This window comes from Erythrolamprus reginae, chromosome 2 (assembly GCF_031021105.1).
Source record: "Erythrolamprus reginae isolate rEryReg1 chromosome 2, rEryReg1.hap1, whole genome shotgun sequence".
In the NCBI taxonomy this organism is placed as follows: Eukaryota; Metazoa; Chordata; class Lepidosauria; order Squamata; family Dipsadidae; genus Erythrolamprus; species Erythrolamprus reginae.
The window spans coordinates 323,901,213-323,918,710 of record NC_091951.1 but is presented as its reverse complement, the minus strand read 5'-3'; the positions used below and the strand labels follow the sequence as shown (position 1 = coordinate 323,918,710).

Below are 17,498 nucleotides of genomic sequence, written 5' to 3'. Positions count from 1 at the left end.
ACAGCTCATCAAAATATAACAAGATTGATCTTAATTTTGGGGGACTCCAAATAAAGTTAAAAACTACTAGAGTCTCATGGGCTTAAACCAACTTGTATGTTAGTCTCCCATAACTCTTGGATCACTAATTATTTTACTGTCCCCTTGCTAAATCCAACTCATAAGTCAGTTAATGTCCTTTGCTTTAATTACTAGTCTGCTGCTGTCTCGTGTTGTTACATTTTACTTGTCTCAATAAATTTGAATTAATATTTATTCCAAAGGTTTTCATCCACATATAACCAGCACATCAAAGTAGAAAACTCTGAACTTATACAGAATTTTGTTAATGCCTACATTCTTGTTCTATAATCTAAGTTTCAAACTAATACCCAAAATTACTAATGTAATTTATAACATTTAATTGATATGTTATATGTTGTGTGTGTGTGTTTTATATTATAAAAATCAATAAAAATATTAATTAAAAAACAAAACAAAATTACTAATGTAATTTAAACGCAGTGTTAAATCAGTCTTGCTCACTAATGGTATAATTCATCATTACAGACTTACCTCCAAAGTAGTAAATGCTCAGGAGAACATAGACGCCTTGCATTGACATGCCCCATTTTGAAAACATTTTGATCCAAGTCACTGTAAAACAGTTATGCAACCTCTTTTTACAATGGTGAATCAGACATTTATTTTTATGCAGGTATTGTATCACCTAGTAGGTAAGTTCAGCTATCTTAAGCATGATAGAAAATTCATTCAAAATCACACATACACACACACACACACAAATACAGAAAGCCCTTAGTTAACAACTACTCATTTAGTGACTGTTCAAAGTTACAATGAATGAGTGCTGGTTATCACCTGCAATTTATAATTATCTGAAAGTTAATAACAAAAAAGGGAAGATTCCTTTTAAATCTAAAAGAAAAGTTAAATTTTCTTGAATCTCTGTTGTTTAAATTATTTTCTTGGACTTTGCTTTCCCATAATGCTATTTTTTTAAATTCTAACCAACTGGATTGGTTGGGACTATATATTACGATTATATTTTTTCACTGTGTTCAAAGAAGAAATTGACGTTTAACAGGTGTGGGCTGTCCATGATGTGTTTGCAGGTGGCTGGTAAGGCCTATACGGACAGAAAATGTTCTGCCACATGTTGGGTAGACAAGTGTGGGCATCATTGTTGCAGCATTTGCAGCTCTGGCTTTGCGGCGTGCTCACTTCTCTTGTGCTAGGGTTGTTCTTCTGTTCTCAGATGCTTGGCAGCCTTGGTGGATCAGCTTGCACCATATAATATTGTAATTGGGTTAACTTATTTATAGTGCAGTGTATTTTCACTGACACCTTGCTGATACTTGCTGGCACTTGCCTATAACTATAACTGTAAAGCTTTAAGGTTTCTGAGGGGGAGTTGGTGCTTTTTGGCTTGCTTGTTTTGTTGTAGTAATTTCATTATCCAAACTAGGTAACATCACCAGTGCTATTAAGGAGTGTTGTTTGCTGTCAATGTATGTTCTGGTGCTTTGCTTTGTCAGTGCTGGTGGCGAGTTGTAACCCATACTCCACCTGCAATCACCACCCATATCAGCATAGATTAACTCCAAGGTTAACATCAGACCAACAATCAAATAAACAATACCCCAATCAAGAAATTGCCAAAGAGCCAACAGTAAAAGGTTCAACCAAAGGATCTCTAGGACTGCCCCCACTAACACTAACTAACAGGGAAGCCACTAGAATATAAATTGAGATCACCCCCCCCTCTACTAACACTGATGTTACCTAAGCAAGCTCAGAGTACCAAAAACCCCTTATTTCAAACCTGAGCTACAAACATTCTCCTTTATTTGAGTTATTTGAGTTTATTTGAGAGGTCAGTCAATCGGAGTAGTCTCTATTTGTGAGAAGGATATTTCAAATATGTTCTAGAAAAGTAAACATCAAGAAGGGACCACACTCTCTTTTAGAGCAAGCACTATGGGAAGAACAGGTCAAGGAAACTATGATACGATGGAGTCGAGGTTTTGGATTTAACATTGATCTTAATGCCTGGCAGGATCTATGGTTCAGGAATCAGGAGTTTACTTTAGCTACTTCCTACAAAGAGAACCTCTATAAGATGTTCTACAGATGGCATTTCCCACCAACAAGGTTAGCAAAATGAGTCAAAATCTTTCAACATCATGTTGGAAATGCAAAAGGCTCCCTGGGACGTATTACCACATGTGGTGGGAATGCCACAAGGCCTGTGAATATTGGAACAAAATAAGGCAATGGATGGAAGAAATATTGAAGCTAAAGTTCGATTTAAAACCAGAACTCTTTCTGTTGATGACTACTGACAAATTTGGAAAAAACACATTATATCTAATATTACAGGTCCTGACAGCAGCAAGATTAGTTTTTGCCCCAAAAATGGAAAAATAAAGACATCCCCCCCAGCGGAGGAAATCCTATATAAAATATTGTCATGTGCAGAGATGGATAGACTAACGTTAGAGTTGAAAGATAAATCTGACACAGAGTATTTTGAAACCTGGGACAAATTATATTATTGGTGGGAAAAAAGGAAAGCCAAGACTATGTGTTAGCGGAAGCGTGAGAAAGGTTTAAAAATTTAATTAAAACCTAGTTTTATATTTTAAGAAAGATAATGGAAAAAGGAATGACCAAATGTAAATGTAAACTGGATAATCCATCAAGTACAGTGGTACCTCAAGATACGAACCCCTCGTCTTACGAACAACTCATGATACGAACCCGGGGTTCAGAAAATTTTTGCCTCTTCCTACAAACTTTTTTCGAGTTACGAACCGGCGTTTGGAGACTGCTGGGAAGCCGCGCGGCTGTTTTAAAAGGTGACAGCCGGGCGGCGGGGCTTCCCAGAAGCCTCCTGAATGCTGGTTCGTAACTCGAAAAACGTTCGTAAGAAGAGGCAAAATTTTTCTGAACCCCGGGTTCGGTTCGGGAGGTTGCTGGGAAGCCCCCCAGGCCGGCTGTGACCTTTTAAAACAGCCGCGCGGCTTCCCAGCAGTCGCCGAACGTCGGTTTTTTGCAGGTTTTTTTTGGTTGCACGGATTAATTGACTTTACATTGTTTCCTATGGGAAACAATGTTTCGTCTTACGAACCTTTCGACTTACGAACCTCCTCCTTGCACCAATTAAGTTCGTATCATGAGGTATTACTGTACTCATTTTTATGTTTAATGATCTTTGTTTGTTTTGTTGTTTATATGTTTTATTTTTAATTGTATTATAAATAAAAAACCTTTTTTTAAATAAAGAAGGAACTTTTAATCATTTTTGTTAACTTGTAAAAAAACAAAAGAACTCTGGATTGAACACATATATTTGTAAAATTAAAAAAAAGATAACTGTGTCAAAACCAGTATCTTCTGAAGGGGTTAATGGATTAAAAAAAATGGAAAAATAATGTGATTCTTTGTTCTTATTTAGGATAGTTGGCAGCAATGGGGAACTTGACAGACTTGATTAGAGAAAAGACACTAATTTTAGTGTTAACTGGAAGTCTGCGGAGAGGGGCGGCATACAAATCTAAATAATAAATAAATAAATAAGTCTCCTTTTGGACTTTTTGGGAAAAACAGAAAAAAATGAAATTCCATATTTTGGCACAAATTCAAAACTATATTCTAATCTCTGTGTATCAAAGAAGAGCAATAACAGCAAAAAACACTCCTTAATAACACTGATGATATTACCTAGTTTGTAAAGTTTCCCAATTTCTCAACTTTAGTAAATATTGCAGCAATATTTAGAGGCATCCCTATTATACATAATACAATTGGATCTAAAATATTTCCCACTGTATTATATGATTTAAAATATGCTGCAAATCATGTCAGCTAAAATTACATAATTACTTAATTATACAAAAGATGCATTCATATTCCTAACCTGAATCTCCAAATTCACAACAATTAAATGTGGGCTTTTTTGTTGGTTTATAAGGTTATCCTGAAGATGGGCTACAAGGTTGTAAAACGAGAGTACAGTATTGCTAAATCCTACTTTGCATAGAACAGATTGAATGTTTGTTAATTTTATTTGCAGCCTATCTCACCCTAGGCGGGTTACAACAATAAAAAGGAAGAAATGAAAAGAGAATGAACAAGAGAGCAATAAAATAAACAATGAAAAATAATACAACAAGAAGTACAACTACAGGATATAATTACCAAAAAAGAAATATGGATGGAAAGAGCAGAGAGTAAGGGGAGGCGGATCTGCCACCAATACAGTAGCTATCGCCAGTGTGAAATTTCCCTTTTTGGATCCTGGCAGAACCAAGTCTTTAGGCTCTTGTGGAACAATAGGAGGACAGGGAGGGAAATATCCTTGAAAGGGTGGGTGGTGCAGCAGAGGCAGTTTTTCTTCTGGATCCTGGCAGATGGAATTCTCTGACTGATGGGATCTGAAGTAAGCCCTTCCTGTTCGCATGAATACGCCAGGCTTGTGTTAAAGCTACTGTTTAAATTTCATTTGTGGGATACTTGCTAAAATGTGCCAACATTGACTGATATTGTTCTAATAGTTAGCAGAGAATGCTGTATGAGGCATGGGAATGGCTAAGACTAGTAGTCTAATTGCCTCTACTGAAAAAAAGTTACATGAAATTTATTCCATTTATTTTTAGAAGCCAATGTTTGAGTGCCAATACTTTTTTTCTGACATAGATTAACAATAGCACTTAGACTTATATACACAGTGCTTTACAGCCCTCTCTAAGCGGTTTACACAGTCAGCACATATTGCCCCCTACAATCTGGGTCCTCATTTTACCCACCTCGGAAAGATGGAAGGCTGAGTCAACCTTGAGCCTGGTGTGATACCCCACTTTCCTAAATATTTACATTTTCAAGCATTCAAGAGGAAAGGAAAAGTGATTTTATTAGGTATTTTATAACTTCTGTGAAAAGTAACAAGATATTATATGAAACAGGAAAACAATAACAACAGAGGCTTCCTTGTATATATGTTTGAGAGCAATTAAGGAATTTCCTTAAGAATATTGTTTTGGCTGCTCCTGTTCCTTTCTACTACTATTTTATAGAAAAGTATTAACTTAAGAAGGTTAACAGGCATCGAAATTCCCAGAGTATCATATTTTCAAGAGTACTTGACATGTAACTCAAATTTGACAAGAAATGGAATAGGAAATTATGCTCGCATATGTGACAGCACTATATTTTTCTGAGTAATTTCCCTTACTGGGCACACAAACTCTCCATGTGATGTAGTTCAACTATTACTTAAAATAATCAGAATTGTTCAGTTGTAATTTATTTAAATTGGTAGATATTATATATAGCACTGCCAATTACCAAATTATTTGTGAATTACAATACATAGTAGCTATTGGATTGTAACTTTTCCTATATAAAAATCAATATATTTTTAAATAAACAATTTAATTGAGACAGAGTGGGAGACATAAAAAAATGAGAGGAGGAAGAGAAACTAAGGTAAAGAAAGATACAATTAAGTGCAATTATAGGTACACTGGACTTTAAATACTGTGAAGTACAGAGAACACAAACTTTGTACAGAACTACATCATAACTCTTTATAATAAAGCTTATACAATTGGAAGAATGAGCAGATGCTTCAGCACTTATATAGACATACATACATACACAAAAAAACCCCACTTCCTAAATATGGAATACTCAATATTAATTGAGAACTCTAGACACCTAGACTTTATACATACTAGAGGTAGTCCTTAACTTAACCACCATTCCTTCAGTGACTGTTCAGAGTTACAATGGCCCTGAAAAAGTTATAACCAGTTTTCACAATGCAACAACCCCAAGGTCATGAGTTCAAAATTTGGGTGCTTGGTAGCTAGCATATATTTATGACAGCTGCATTCTCCAAGGGTCATATGATCACCATTTACAACTTTCCCAGCTGCTCCATTAATGATTGTATTACTCACCGAATAACTGCAGTGATTCACTTGACTGTGGCAAAAAAGATTGTAAAATGGAGCAAAACTCACTTACCTGCCTTATTTACCAATGGAAATTTTGAATCAAAAGGACTACCTTAACTTGCAGCAAGCACATCTAATTATGTATTATTTCATGTGGCCCTATGAGATACAGCCCCAAGTTGAGGTTTTCATTTGTATAAGACCATACAGACATATAAAAAAGCAGATCACTACAATGCAGAGATTAGAATTTTAAAGCAGTTTAGGAGGACAGAGAGATAGGCAGGACAACAGACAGCCATAAATGAATTCATACTATTTGGGACCAAATGACTACAGGTAAATTTTGACTACCAATCACAACTGAGGCCAGAATTTTTGTTGCTAATCAGGACAGTTAATTGACGTTTGTCCAATTTTACAATCTTTTTGCTATATAACCATGAATCACATGGCTATTAAGCAAATCTTGCTTCCCCTATTGACTTTATGAGAAGCCAGCTGGAAAGGTCACAGAGGCAACCCCGGGCATTGCAACCCCTCACTGTAAATACACGCGGATTGCCAAGTATCTAAGGGCAAGGAAGGATTGCAACTTCCAAGCCACTTCTTTCACCACTGTTTTAACTTCCAGCCATCACTAAATGAATGGTTGTAAATCATCAAATACCTACACTTCGTTTTGCAGAACAGATGTTGAGTGGACATCAGGAAAGGAGAAATGAACTGAGAATAACTTCAATATTCAGAATAAATTATTCTTTCTAAGCTTGCCGCACATCAAATCAAGAGTGGCCCCATTTAGATAAAGGACAATCTTTTATTTCAGAAGCCTTCCTTTAGATTTCCCCCCCAAGACATTTATTTCCTCCTTTTTAAAAATCATTTATCTTTTACTGCCCCAACAGTGCCTTTTAATGCCGATTACAGAAACGGTTTTTTAAAACTATTTGCTTCTTATATCTTCGAACCTGCCTGCCTGGGAAAGCTTTTATTGTGGGGCCTTTTAATTTTGTATCACTTTTATTGTTTGCCGTATAAATGTGAAATAATAATAATAATAATAATAATAATAATAATAATAATAATAATAAGTTGTAAGGGACCTTGGAGGTCTTCTAGTCCAACACCCTGCTTAGGTAGGAAACCCTACACTACTTCAGATAAATGGTTATCCAACATCTGCTTAAAAACTTCCAGTGTTGGGGCATTTAAAACTTCTGGAGGCAGGTTGTTCCACCGATCAACCGTTCTGACTGTCAGGAGATTTCTCCTTAGTTCTAAGTAACATCTCTTCTTGTTTAGTTTCCACCCATTGCTTCTTGTTCTACCCTCAGGTGCTTTGGAGAATAGGTTGACTCCTTCTTTGTGCCAATCCCTGAGATACTGGAACACTACTATCATGTCTCCCTTGGTCCTTCTTTTCATTAAACTAGTCAAACCCAGTTCCTGCAACCGTTCTTTGTATGGTTTAGCCTCCAGTCTTCTTTGCTGCTCTTCTCTGCACGTTTTTTAGTCTCAATATCCTATTTGTATGTGGCGACCAAAACTTAATGCAGTACAGTACAGTGATCCCCCGCTCGTTGCGAGGGTTCCGTTCCAGGAGCCCCCGCAACGAGCGGGTTTTCGCGAAGTAGCGATGCGGAAGTAAAAACACCGTCTGCGCATGTGCAGACGGTGTTTTTACTCCCACAGCGCTAGCGAGGAGCCGAAGATTGGGGGCGGCGCGGCTGTTTGCCGCCGGCATGGGGGGCTTCCTAGCAGCCCCCCAAACCCGGGTTGGGGGTCCGGGGGGCGCTGTCTCTCGGCGCTTTCGAGCCGATTCCGGGAGCGAACTCGCTCACGGACTCGGCTCGAAAGCGCCGAGAGAGAGCGTTGACAGGCCCGTTCCTGGCGCTGTCTCTCGCCGCCTTCGAGCCGATTCCGGGAGCGAACTCGCTCACGGACTCGACTCGAAAGCGGCGAGAGAGAGCGTTGACAGGCCCGTTCCTGGCGCTGTCTCTCGCCGCCTTCGAGCCGAGTCCGTGAGCGAACTCGCTCACGGACTCGGCTCGAAAGCGGCGAGAGAGAGCGTTGACAGGCCCGTTCCTGGCGCTCTCTCTCGCCGCCTTCGAGCCGAGTCCGGGAGCGAACTCGCTCACGGACTCGGCTCGAAAGCGGCGAGAGAGAGCGTTGACAGGCCCGTTCCTGGCGCTCTCTCTCGCCGCCTTCGAGCCGAGTCCGGGAGCGAACTCGCTCACGGACTCAACTCGAAAGCGGCGAGAGAGAGCGTTGACAGGCCCGTTCCTGGCGCTCTCTCTCGCCGCCTTCGAGCCGAGTCCGGGAGCGAACTCGCTCACGGACTCGGCTCGAAAGCGGCGAGAGAGAGCGTTGACAGGCCCGTTCCTGGCGCTCTCTCTCGCCGCCTTCGAGCCGAGTCCGGGAGCGAACTCGCTCACGGACTCGGCTCGAAAGCGGCGAGAGAGAGCGTTGACAGGCCCGTTCCTGGCGCTGTCTCTCGCCGCCTTCGAGCCGAGTCCGGGAGCGAACTCGCTCACGGACTCGGCTCAAAAGCGGCGAGAGAGAGCGTGGACAGGCCCGTTCCTGGCGCTGTCTCTCGCCGCCTTCGAGCCGAGTCCGGGAGCGAACTCGCTCACGGACTCGGCTCCAAAGCGGCGAGAGAGAGCGTGGACAGGCCCGTTCCTGGCGCTGTCTCTCGCCGCCTTCGAGCCGAGTCTGGGAGCGAACTCGCTCACGGATTCGGCTCGAAAGCGCCGAGAGAGAGCGTGGACATCGCCCGTATCTAGAAGAAGTTGCCACCCGAGCGCTCTTGCCCGGCGGGAGGCGAAGCATATGGGTGGGGGGGCTGTCAGGACACCCTCCCACCCCAGCACTTTGCATCCCGCCGGCAAAGAGCAATAAGGCAGCAGCTTCTGCCGGACACGGGCAATGGGCGGGACAGAGAAGCGGGAAGAATCAGGAGGTTCCTTTGGCGGCTGGAGGCTGCCTGGCACCCGCTGCAGCCAAAACAACAAAGCCAGGCAGCCCCCAGCTGCCAAAGGAGCCTCCTGATTCTCCCCGCTTCTCTGTCCCGCCCATTGCCCATGTCCGGCAGAAGCTGCCTCCCGTGCCGATGTTCCCCGCCAAGCCCAGTTCGGCTTCCCTGGCTGCTTGGCCGGAGGGGGGGGGGGGTCGGCCAAAAGGGGCTGGAGACGCAGCGATTTGCCTCCCGCCCCTCGCCCCTGTGCCACCGGCACGTCATCTTCCCTCCCAGACAAAAAGGCCGGCCTTTGGGGATGAAGGGGTGTGTTCAGCTCTGCGTCTCCAGCTCCTTTCGGCCGAGCCCCCCCCCCCCCCCCCCGACCAAGCAGCCAGGGAATCCGAGCCAGGCTTGGCAGGGAACATCGGCACGGGAGGCAGGAGACGGATCGGGCGACCGGAGCAGCAGCCAGGGAAGCCGAGCCGCGTATGGCGGTGACGGCGGCCGTCTCCTGCCTCCCGCGCCGATGTTCCCAGCCACGCCCGGCTCGGCTTTCCTGGCTGCTTGGCCGGGAGCTGGATGCTGGTGGTGGCGGAGGAAGGCGAATGCGGCTTGGAAGCTGGGAGGGGGGCAGAATATGGGAGGAGAGAGGCTTGCAATAGAGGGTGGAGGAAGCGGCCATGGGAGGGCGAGCTGCCTCAGGGAGGAGGATCGGGCGGGACCAGGTGGGGGCTGGAATTTCTCCGCCAGGGCGAAGGGCGGGCGAGCGGGTGCTGGGGAGGGCTTCTCGCCCTCCCGACAGCAAGAGGGGGGAGCGAACGGCGTGGGCAGGCGAAGGGCGGGCGAGCGGCAGCGAGGAGTTTGCGTGGGCGGTGGGGAAACTCCTCGCTGACGCCAGCAAGAGGGGGAAGACCCAGGGAAGCCGCTGCCATCTACGCATGCGTGCCCGGCACGCATGCGTAGATGGTATTTTTGACTTCCGGGTTGAAAAATAGCGAAGTACCCTGTTCGCAATGGTTGGGGACGCAATAAACGGGGGATCACTGTATTCCAAGTGTGGCCTTACCAAGGCCTTATAAAGTGGTATTAACACTTCATCACGTCACTACAGAGCACTGCACACCAAGGCAACTAGACACAAGAACAAACGCCATCACTCTACTAAACAAATAATTCCCTCAACACTGTCAGACTTTTTACTAAATCTGCACTTCTATTCTACCAGTTTTTCTCATCATTCCTATCATCCTTCTCCTCCCACTTAGGACTGTATGACTGTAACTTGTTGCTTGGATCCTAAGATTTTTATTAATATTGTTACTTCATTGCTTATTTGACCCCTATGACAATCATTAAGTGTTGTACCACATGATTCTTGACAAATGTATCTTTTTCTTTTATGTACCCTGAGAGCATAGGCACCAAGACAAATTCCTTGTGTGTCCAATCACACTTGGCTAATAAAATTATATTCTATTGTATTCATTCAATAAATAAATCTTGTCACACTTTTCAGACATTATCAGATTACCGTACGTTTTTCCCTTCCTGGCTTTTTGAATGTCCCCCTTTGCAAGAGTTATCAATCTACAACGATTACTATTTTTAATCCTTATGAATCCCTGCCCGCTCTTTGATCTGCTCACGTTTCAGGCTTGTCCTTTTATTTTCCCTTTAAGGAAAATACCTTTGTACCCTTTCTTTTATGTACACTGAGAGCCTATGCACCAAAGACAAATTCCTTGTGTATCCAATCACACTTGGCCAATGAATAATTCTATTCTAATTCTTCCTATTCCATTCCATTTTGTGCGGTCACCGCAATCATAGCCAGGACTCAGGATTGTTGATTTAAGTTCAGATCAAGGGTCATTGCCCAACTCTGTTCCGAACACAAGGTAAAATAAGAGCGTGTGCTGAACGTTTCCCCACCACCTTTCCCCGCACGTACGTACGCACACACACACATCAGAAAAGCATACGGGAAAACACAAAGTGCTGGGAAATTCCCCCCTCCCCGCCCCCAGCCCCATATTTTGCTCTCAAGGCCGCAATCCAAAAAAGCACGGCGGCGCCAGCCTGATCCAGAGAGCAGAAAATGGAAACCGACTGACCCAAGAGAGTCTATATTGGCGACTTTTAAGCCTGGCGGACTTCAACTCCCAGAATTCCCACTGATAGCTTTGCTGGCTGAGGAATTCTGGGAGCTGAAGTCCGCCAGGCTTAAAGTTGGCAAAGGTTGGAGGACCACCCCCCAGTCTATATAAAATAGAGCAGGCGGTTCCAAACCCGACGGCGAGGGTGATTTATGGACTTATTTTTTATCTCCCACGGGCCTAAGGAGAAGGGCCAGGCTGGAGGGAGGATGGGCAAGTGCCAAATCCTCATCCTCCTCTCGGACTGGCTCGGCGGCTGCCCTCCTTCTCACGCCCGGTTCTTCCCGACGGGGTTCAAAGGGCAGCGCGGGGGGCGTCGAATGACGTTTTACGCGCGCCCCCCCCACTCCGCCACTCACCACTCCGCGTTTCCTGCCGGTCACTCGCGCCACCCCCGCAAGGCCGCGAACCATCGCCTTCCAGCCCAGGAGCGGAGACGCCTCTCCCTTTGCCGACTTCTCGGCTAATAACTGCAGCGGCGCGAGGGAAGGAGCCGTTTCGGGCCGCCATTGGCGGAACCGGGGTCACGTGGGGGGCTATGGGCGTGGCAAAGGGGAAGGAGGCGCTTCCCGTAACGGGGATTTTTTTGGCTGCCTGGATGCCGGGCAATTGGTCCCAAAGGGGAGGAGGTGGCGGGGGCGGTGGGTGGGGGGGAAGGGGCCTCGGAATGGGGTCTGAGGTGATCGAAGCGTCCCTTCGGAGCGGCTGGTTTGTAGATCGTATGACGGGCTGTAAAATAGCGTACGCGGTTGTAAGTGCGCAGAGAGAGTGTGCACGCTTCATTAGGCGCTAAATGGGAAGGAAACGCTTCCTTGATCCCGATTGTTAAATGTCCCCAATGACACTGGGGAACAATTTGTAACACAATCTCTGCCGAGTTTGATTTTTGAGCTTTTTTTTAATAGTTAATTGGGTATGCTGGTTTCAAAACTGTACTTAGTTTTATTCTACTATGTCACGTTTTTTCTCTACACCTTATATATACAGTATCTCTATCTCTATCTCTATCTCTATCTATCTATCTATCTATCTATCTATCTATCTATCTATCTATCTATCTATCTATCTATCTATCTATCTATCTATCTATCTCTATATCTATCTATCTATCTATCTATCTATCTATCTATCTATCTATCTATCTATATACAGTGGTACCTCAAGATACGAACCCCTCGTCTTACGAACAACCCGAGATACGAACCCGGGGTTCTTAAAATTTTCGCCTCTTCTTACGAACTTTTTTCATGTTACGAACCCCAAACCCGAACTTCCGGGTTCTGCGTTCGCCCGGCTGTCACCTTTTAAAACAGCCGGGGGGCTTCCCAGCAGCCTCCCGAAGCCGAACCTGGATGTTCGGGTTTGGCATTCGGCTTCGGGAGGCTTCTGGGAAGCCCCCCGGCTTTTTAAAAAGGTGACAGCCGGGCGGCTTTCTCGGCGGCGGTGGCAGGTTGGTAAGACGGAAAACGTTCGGGTTCGGGAGGCCACTTTGGGTTTTTGTCTGGGAGGGAGGGCAGGAGGTCCTGCGCTGGGGGAGGGAGTCAGGAAGGTCCTCCTGCTCCCCCCCCAGCGAAAAACCACAAAGACGGTCTGCCGCCGCATGACAGGCATGGCGGAGCAGCCTGGAGCAAAGGGAGTCTGAAACCGCTGGCGGCTTCAGCTTCCCATTGCTCCGCGGGCGGCGGCAGACCGTCTTTGTATTTTTGGCTGGGGGGGGGAGCAGGAGGCGCAGGATCGGGCCGGCGGCGGGCGTGAGGCGAGGCAGCAGGTCTGCATCCTGGGCGGGCGGGCGGCGGGCGAGGAGGCGCGGCCGAGCGAGACGGGGCGGGCAGCGAGACGGGGCGGGCAGCGACTGGGGGCGGCGGCGGTGGCGGCGATGCTGTGTCCGACTCGGGGCTGGTGGCGCCCGACGCAGCGGGCAACATTGTCGGCTGCTCCGGGCCGCTCCCGGAAGCGGCCATGGGAGGGCGATCTGCCTCAGGGAGGAGGAGGATCGGGCGGGACCAGGTGGGGGCTGGAATTTCTCCGCTGGGAAGAAGCGGCGATGGATCCTCCGTCTACCTCTGTCGGCTGCTCCGGGCCACGGGGGCGAGGATGAAAGGGCAGAAGGCGTGCTCGGCCCCTTTCGATTGGCGCGGGAGGCAGGAGAGGACCGGGCGACCGGAGAAGCAGCGCCCCACGCCCCTGTGGCCCGGAGCAGCCGACAGAGGTAGACGGAGGATCCATCGCCGCTTCTTCCCAGCGGAGAAATTCCAGCCCCCACCTGGTCCCGCCCGATCCTCCTCCCTGAGGCAGCTCGCCCTCCCATGGCCGCTTCCTCCACCCTCCATCGTAAGCCCTCACCACCGCAGCCAACGCGCACTGCGATCTTCAAGCCCGGCTCCTTTCGGCCCAGCATCCCGGGCCAAGCGGCTGCCTTCCGTCACTGAGCCTGGCTCGCCCGGAAGATAGTAGCGTGTGTTGGCTGCGGCGGCAGCCGCTTGGCCCGGGATGCTGGGCCGAAAGGAGCCGGGCTTGATCCGCTGAGCTGATGTTCCCCAGTGCGTCGGGCGCCGCCAGCCCCGAGTCGGACGCACCCTCGCCGCTGCGCCCAGCCGCTACCCGCCCCGTCCTAGCCGGAGCCTGAGCCGGTCGGTCGCGCCTCCTCGCCCGCCCGCCCGCCCAGGATGCAAACATGAAAAACGTGGAGGCTGGTGAACAAAGGCCAGAACTTTCGGCTTCTGGGTGGATGGGAGGAGCTAAGCGGTGGGAGGAATCAATGCCGCTGGGCTGGTATCATCTCCCCAATGTAAAAAGCCGCTGGGCTGGCTTAGCTCCCCCTTTCCAGCCCGAGGCCGAAAGAAAAACGCGGAGGCTGCAGGAGTCGGGATGTGTGGAAGAGGTCCGCGGGAGAACTGGGGGGACCCCAGCCCACGCTTGCTGCTTGCTCTCCCGGAAAGACCCCAGCCCACACCTTTGGGAGCTTCCCAGCCAGGTCCCTTCCACGGGGCAGTGGCCACGGCTCCCCCCAGTTCTCCCGCTGACACTTTCCACACACGCACACCATCCCCACCCTCCGCGCCGCCGGTTGGCTGTCATCTTCTAAAGAAGCAAGAAGAGGAGGAGGAGCTGGGTGCCTTCCTCCACCACCACCAGCGCCCAGCTCCTCCTCCTCTTCTTGCTTCTTTAGAAGATGATAGCCTGCCGGCGGCGCGGAGAATGTGGCTCGGAGGCTGGAAGGGAGGCGGAATACAGGAGGAGGAGGAGGAGGGAGGCCAGGAGGGAGAGGGGGAAGGAGGGAGGGAGGAAATCAGAGAAGACGCACATACAAACCGCCCGTGCGTTTCCCTCCCTTCCCTCCCAGTCATTGCAAGCCGGACAGTAACTGTTGACTTTTCCGTGAATCCACCCACGAGGCTCCCTCCGGGCAGCCTGCGCTGTCTCCCCCCGTCTCCCCCCCTCCACCCACACCCGAACAAAATCCGAATGCCGGCGGAAATGAGGCAAAAGGGGTGAATTTTGGGCTTGCACGGATTAATCGCTTTTCCATTGATTCCTATGGGAAACTTTGTTTCGTGTTACGAACTTTTCACCTTACGAACCTCCTCCTTTCACCAATTAAGTTCGTATCATGAGGTATTACTGTGTGTGTATATATATATATATATATATATATATACAGTGTTCCCTCGATTTCCGCGGGGGATGTGTTCCGAGACCGCCCGCGAAAGTTGAATTTCCGCGAAGTAGAGATGCGGAAGTAAATATACCATTTTTGGCTATGGACAGTATCACAAGCCATCCCTTAACACTTTAACCCCCTAAATTACCATTTCCCATTCCCTTAACAACCATTTACTCACCATTATTACTGGTACTCACCATTGAATATGACACTTAGTGATCCTGATATTTATAAACATAATTATTTATTAACAATAATTATTTTTTTTGTTATTTATTTGCAAAAAAATTAGTTTGGCAATGACATATGACATCATCGGGTGGGAAAAACCGTGGTACAGGAAAAAAACCGCGAAATATTTTTTAATTACTATTTTTTGACAAACCGTGGTATAGTCTATTCGCGAAGTTCGAACCCGCGAAAATCGAGGGAACACTGTATATATATATATATATATATATATATATATATATATATATATACATACATATATACACCTTTTATATATATATGTGTGTGTGTGTGTGTATGTATATATATATCTTAATACAGTAGTCCCTCGCTATACCGCGCTTCACCTACTGCGGCTTCACTTCATCGTGGGTTTCTGAGGAAGTCGATCGGCAGATTTAAACAGCCCGCCGAACTCGATCGGCAGGTTTTTTTTAAAAAAAAAAATCTAAAATTGTAAATACTGTATTTAAATACTGTATCTAAAATAAATACTGTGTGGGAAGGGTTTATAAACACTTAAAACAATGAAAACTTACCAAACAATTACAATATAAATACTTAAATAAGTACTATCAGTCGATAAATTCCCCATCGCGGATTTCACCTATCGCGGCCAGGTCTGGAACATAACACCAGCGATAGGTGAGGGACTACTGTATAGTTAATTAGGCAACATGAGCATCAAATTGCACTTTTTACATAGCCACAGTGATGGGCTCCTACCAGTATGTCAGGTATGCAGAAACAGTAGGAAAAAAATTGATTTTTTTCCTTTTTTTCCCTTCTGGGCTCTAGGGATGTGTTTTCTATTGCAGTAAATGAGGTTGAATGTGTATAATCTTAGAAGAGCTGTGTGTGTCTGTGTGTACATACATATACAGTTTATATAGTACATAATGTATATTTTTGTGTGCCTGTGTGTAATATGTATGCGCACATATAGCATATATGCATAGAATTAAATAGTATATTTTGGATGTTCAGTAATAGTAAATAGAGAGGGAAATTGTCTCTCTTTGAGGTGAGAAGAGGCCAGGCACCCTAACCAGGGGTGGGCAGCTGGAACACAGTTCCACCGGCGGAAATGAAGATGCATGCGCAGCTCCAGCTGATCGGCAGCTGTCACTTCCTGGATTACCGGTATCGGCTCGGCTCTCCTTTTTTTCCCTGCTGCTGCGTCTGCTGTCCTTGCTTTTTTCCTCTTTCCTCCTTCCTGGCCTCAGATGAGCTTCCCTCTCTCCTGCCCGGCTCCCCTCCAGCCTCACATGGCCACCTCCCACCTGAGGTGCAAGCAGAAGGTGTGGGTAGAAGCAGCGCTGGCAGCATTCATGCTTCTGGTACCACCCATTCGCCTAACTACCCAGCCTGAGGTGGGGGGGCGACCCAGGAAGAAGAGCATGGGAAAAGCAAAGCAAATTGTCACCCCAGCGAACAACACTGGTCATGTTGTAAGTTGAGGACTTAACAGTTGACTTGAACGATGATAATTGTTCAAGCCATTCCCACCTGATCACATGGCCGGCAATCTACTCTTACCTAGTCACATGACCACACCCACAAAAGCCACACCCACAGTGTGGCAGTAAAATTTTTGGCTGGCCATTACTGACCCTAACCCAAACCCTTGACGTCAAGTTGGCTACCTTTAAGGCAGTCACATGACCTTTAAGCCATTCCCCCATCACATGATCATCAAGCCATTCCCACCTGGTCACATGGCCGGCAAGCCACACCCACAAAATTTTACAGTGGTAGTAAAAATATTTGCAGCCTTTCACTGCATAGCCATCTTGCTAACTTCCCGGAAATTCTTGGTGCAGTCAGTGATGAGCAGAGGGAGCAATTCTACCAAGATTTGAAGGTCATGGAGGCACGGTATCAAGGTAGATGGGATGTGCATATGGTAGCGGACTATTGTTGGAGCATCAAGAGAGAACGTCCACAGATTAAACACTCCAGAAAAAGCTCTAAGTTTAATAAGCTTAATACCTTAATATGTATAATTATTGTTCAATAAAAAACCAACTTTTTGTATGAACACAGTTTAACTTGCAGTAACTATTATAGCCTTTGTCTGAAAAAAAGTATTCTTTGTAAACAGTATTTTCGGTGTGTTTTTCTACTTGACTTTCCTTTACATGCACAGTTTGTATGACTTAAAAAATTGTAGCTTAAAAAATTGAGTGATAGACAAAAATTCTGGTTGTTTTTGGATCCAGAAGAGGCCAAAAGTTAGTTGAAAACAAGTCACAGATTTAAGACAACAAAATTGTTGTTCCCCTGTGTTATTAATGGTATGATTATTTGCACAGAACTGACTTGGTGCAGCTAATACATTTGCATAAACTGCAATTAAAAATAGCAGTCGAAGGGAATGGAATGCTGGCGGGCCCCAGGGGAAGAGCTTTCTCTGTGGCGGCCCCGGCCCTCTGGAATCAACTCCCCCCAGAGATTAGAACTGCTCCCACCCTCCTTGTCTTCTGTAAACTACTTAAGACCCACCTATATCGCCAGGCATGGGG

At 46.4% G+C, this 17,498-nt stretch overlaps 1 protein-coding gene across 2 annotated transcripts in view; it reads right to left on the bottom strand.

The window, feature by feature from the left end:
* IL6ST (interleukin 6 cytokine family signal transducer) overlaps window positions 1-11,546 on the bottom strand; it is a 38,821-nt gene extending 27,275 nt beyond the window's left edge. Inside the window, exons 1-3 of one of the 2 annotated variants that reach the window (XM_070743341.1) lie at window positions 11,438-11,543; window positions 4,812-4,866; window positions 556-636 (exon numbers count right to left, since the gene is read on the bottom strand). In XM_070743341.1, the coding sequence (XP_070599442.1) occupies window positions 556-622 (67 nt within the window). In that variant the 5' untranslated portion in view covers window positions 623-636; window positions 4,812-4,866; window positions 11,438-11,543. Of the gene's footprint in view, window positions 1-555; window positions 637-4,811; window positions 4,867-11,437 lie in introns of both variants that reach the window. The other variant, XM_070743340.1, reaches the window with a different exon arrangement.
* Between the last annotated feature and the right edge of the window lie 5,952 nt (window positions 11,547-17,498).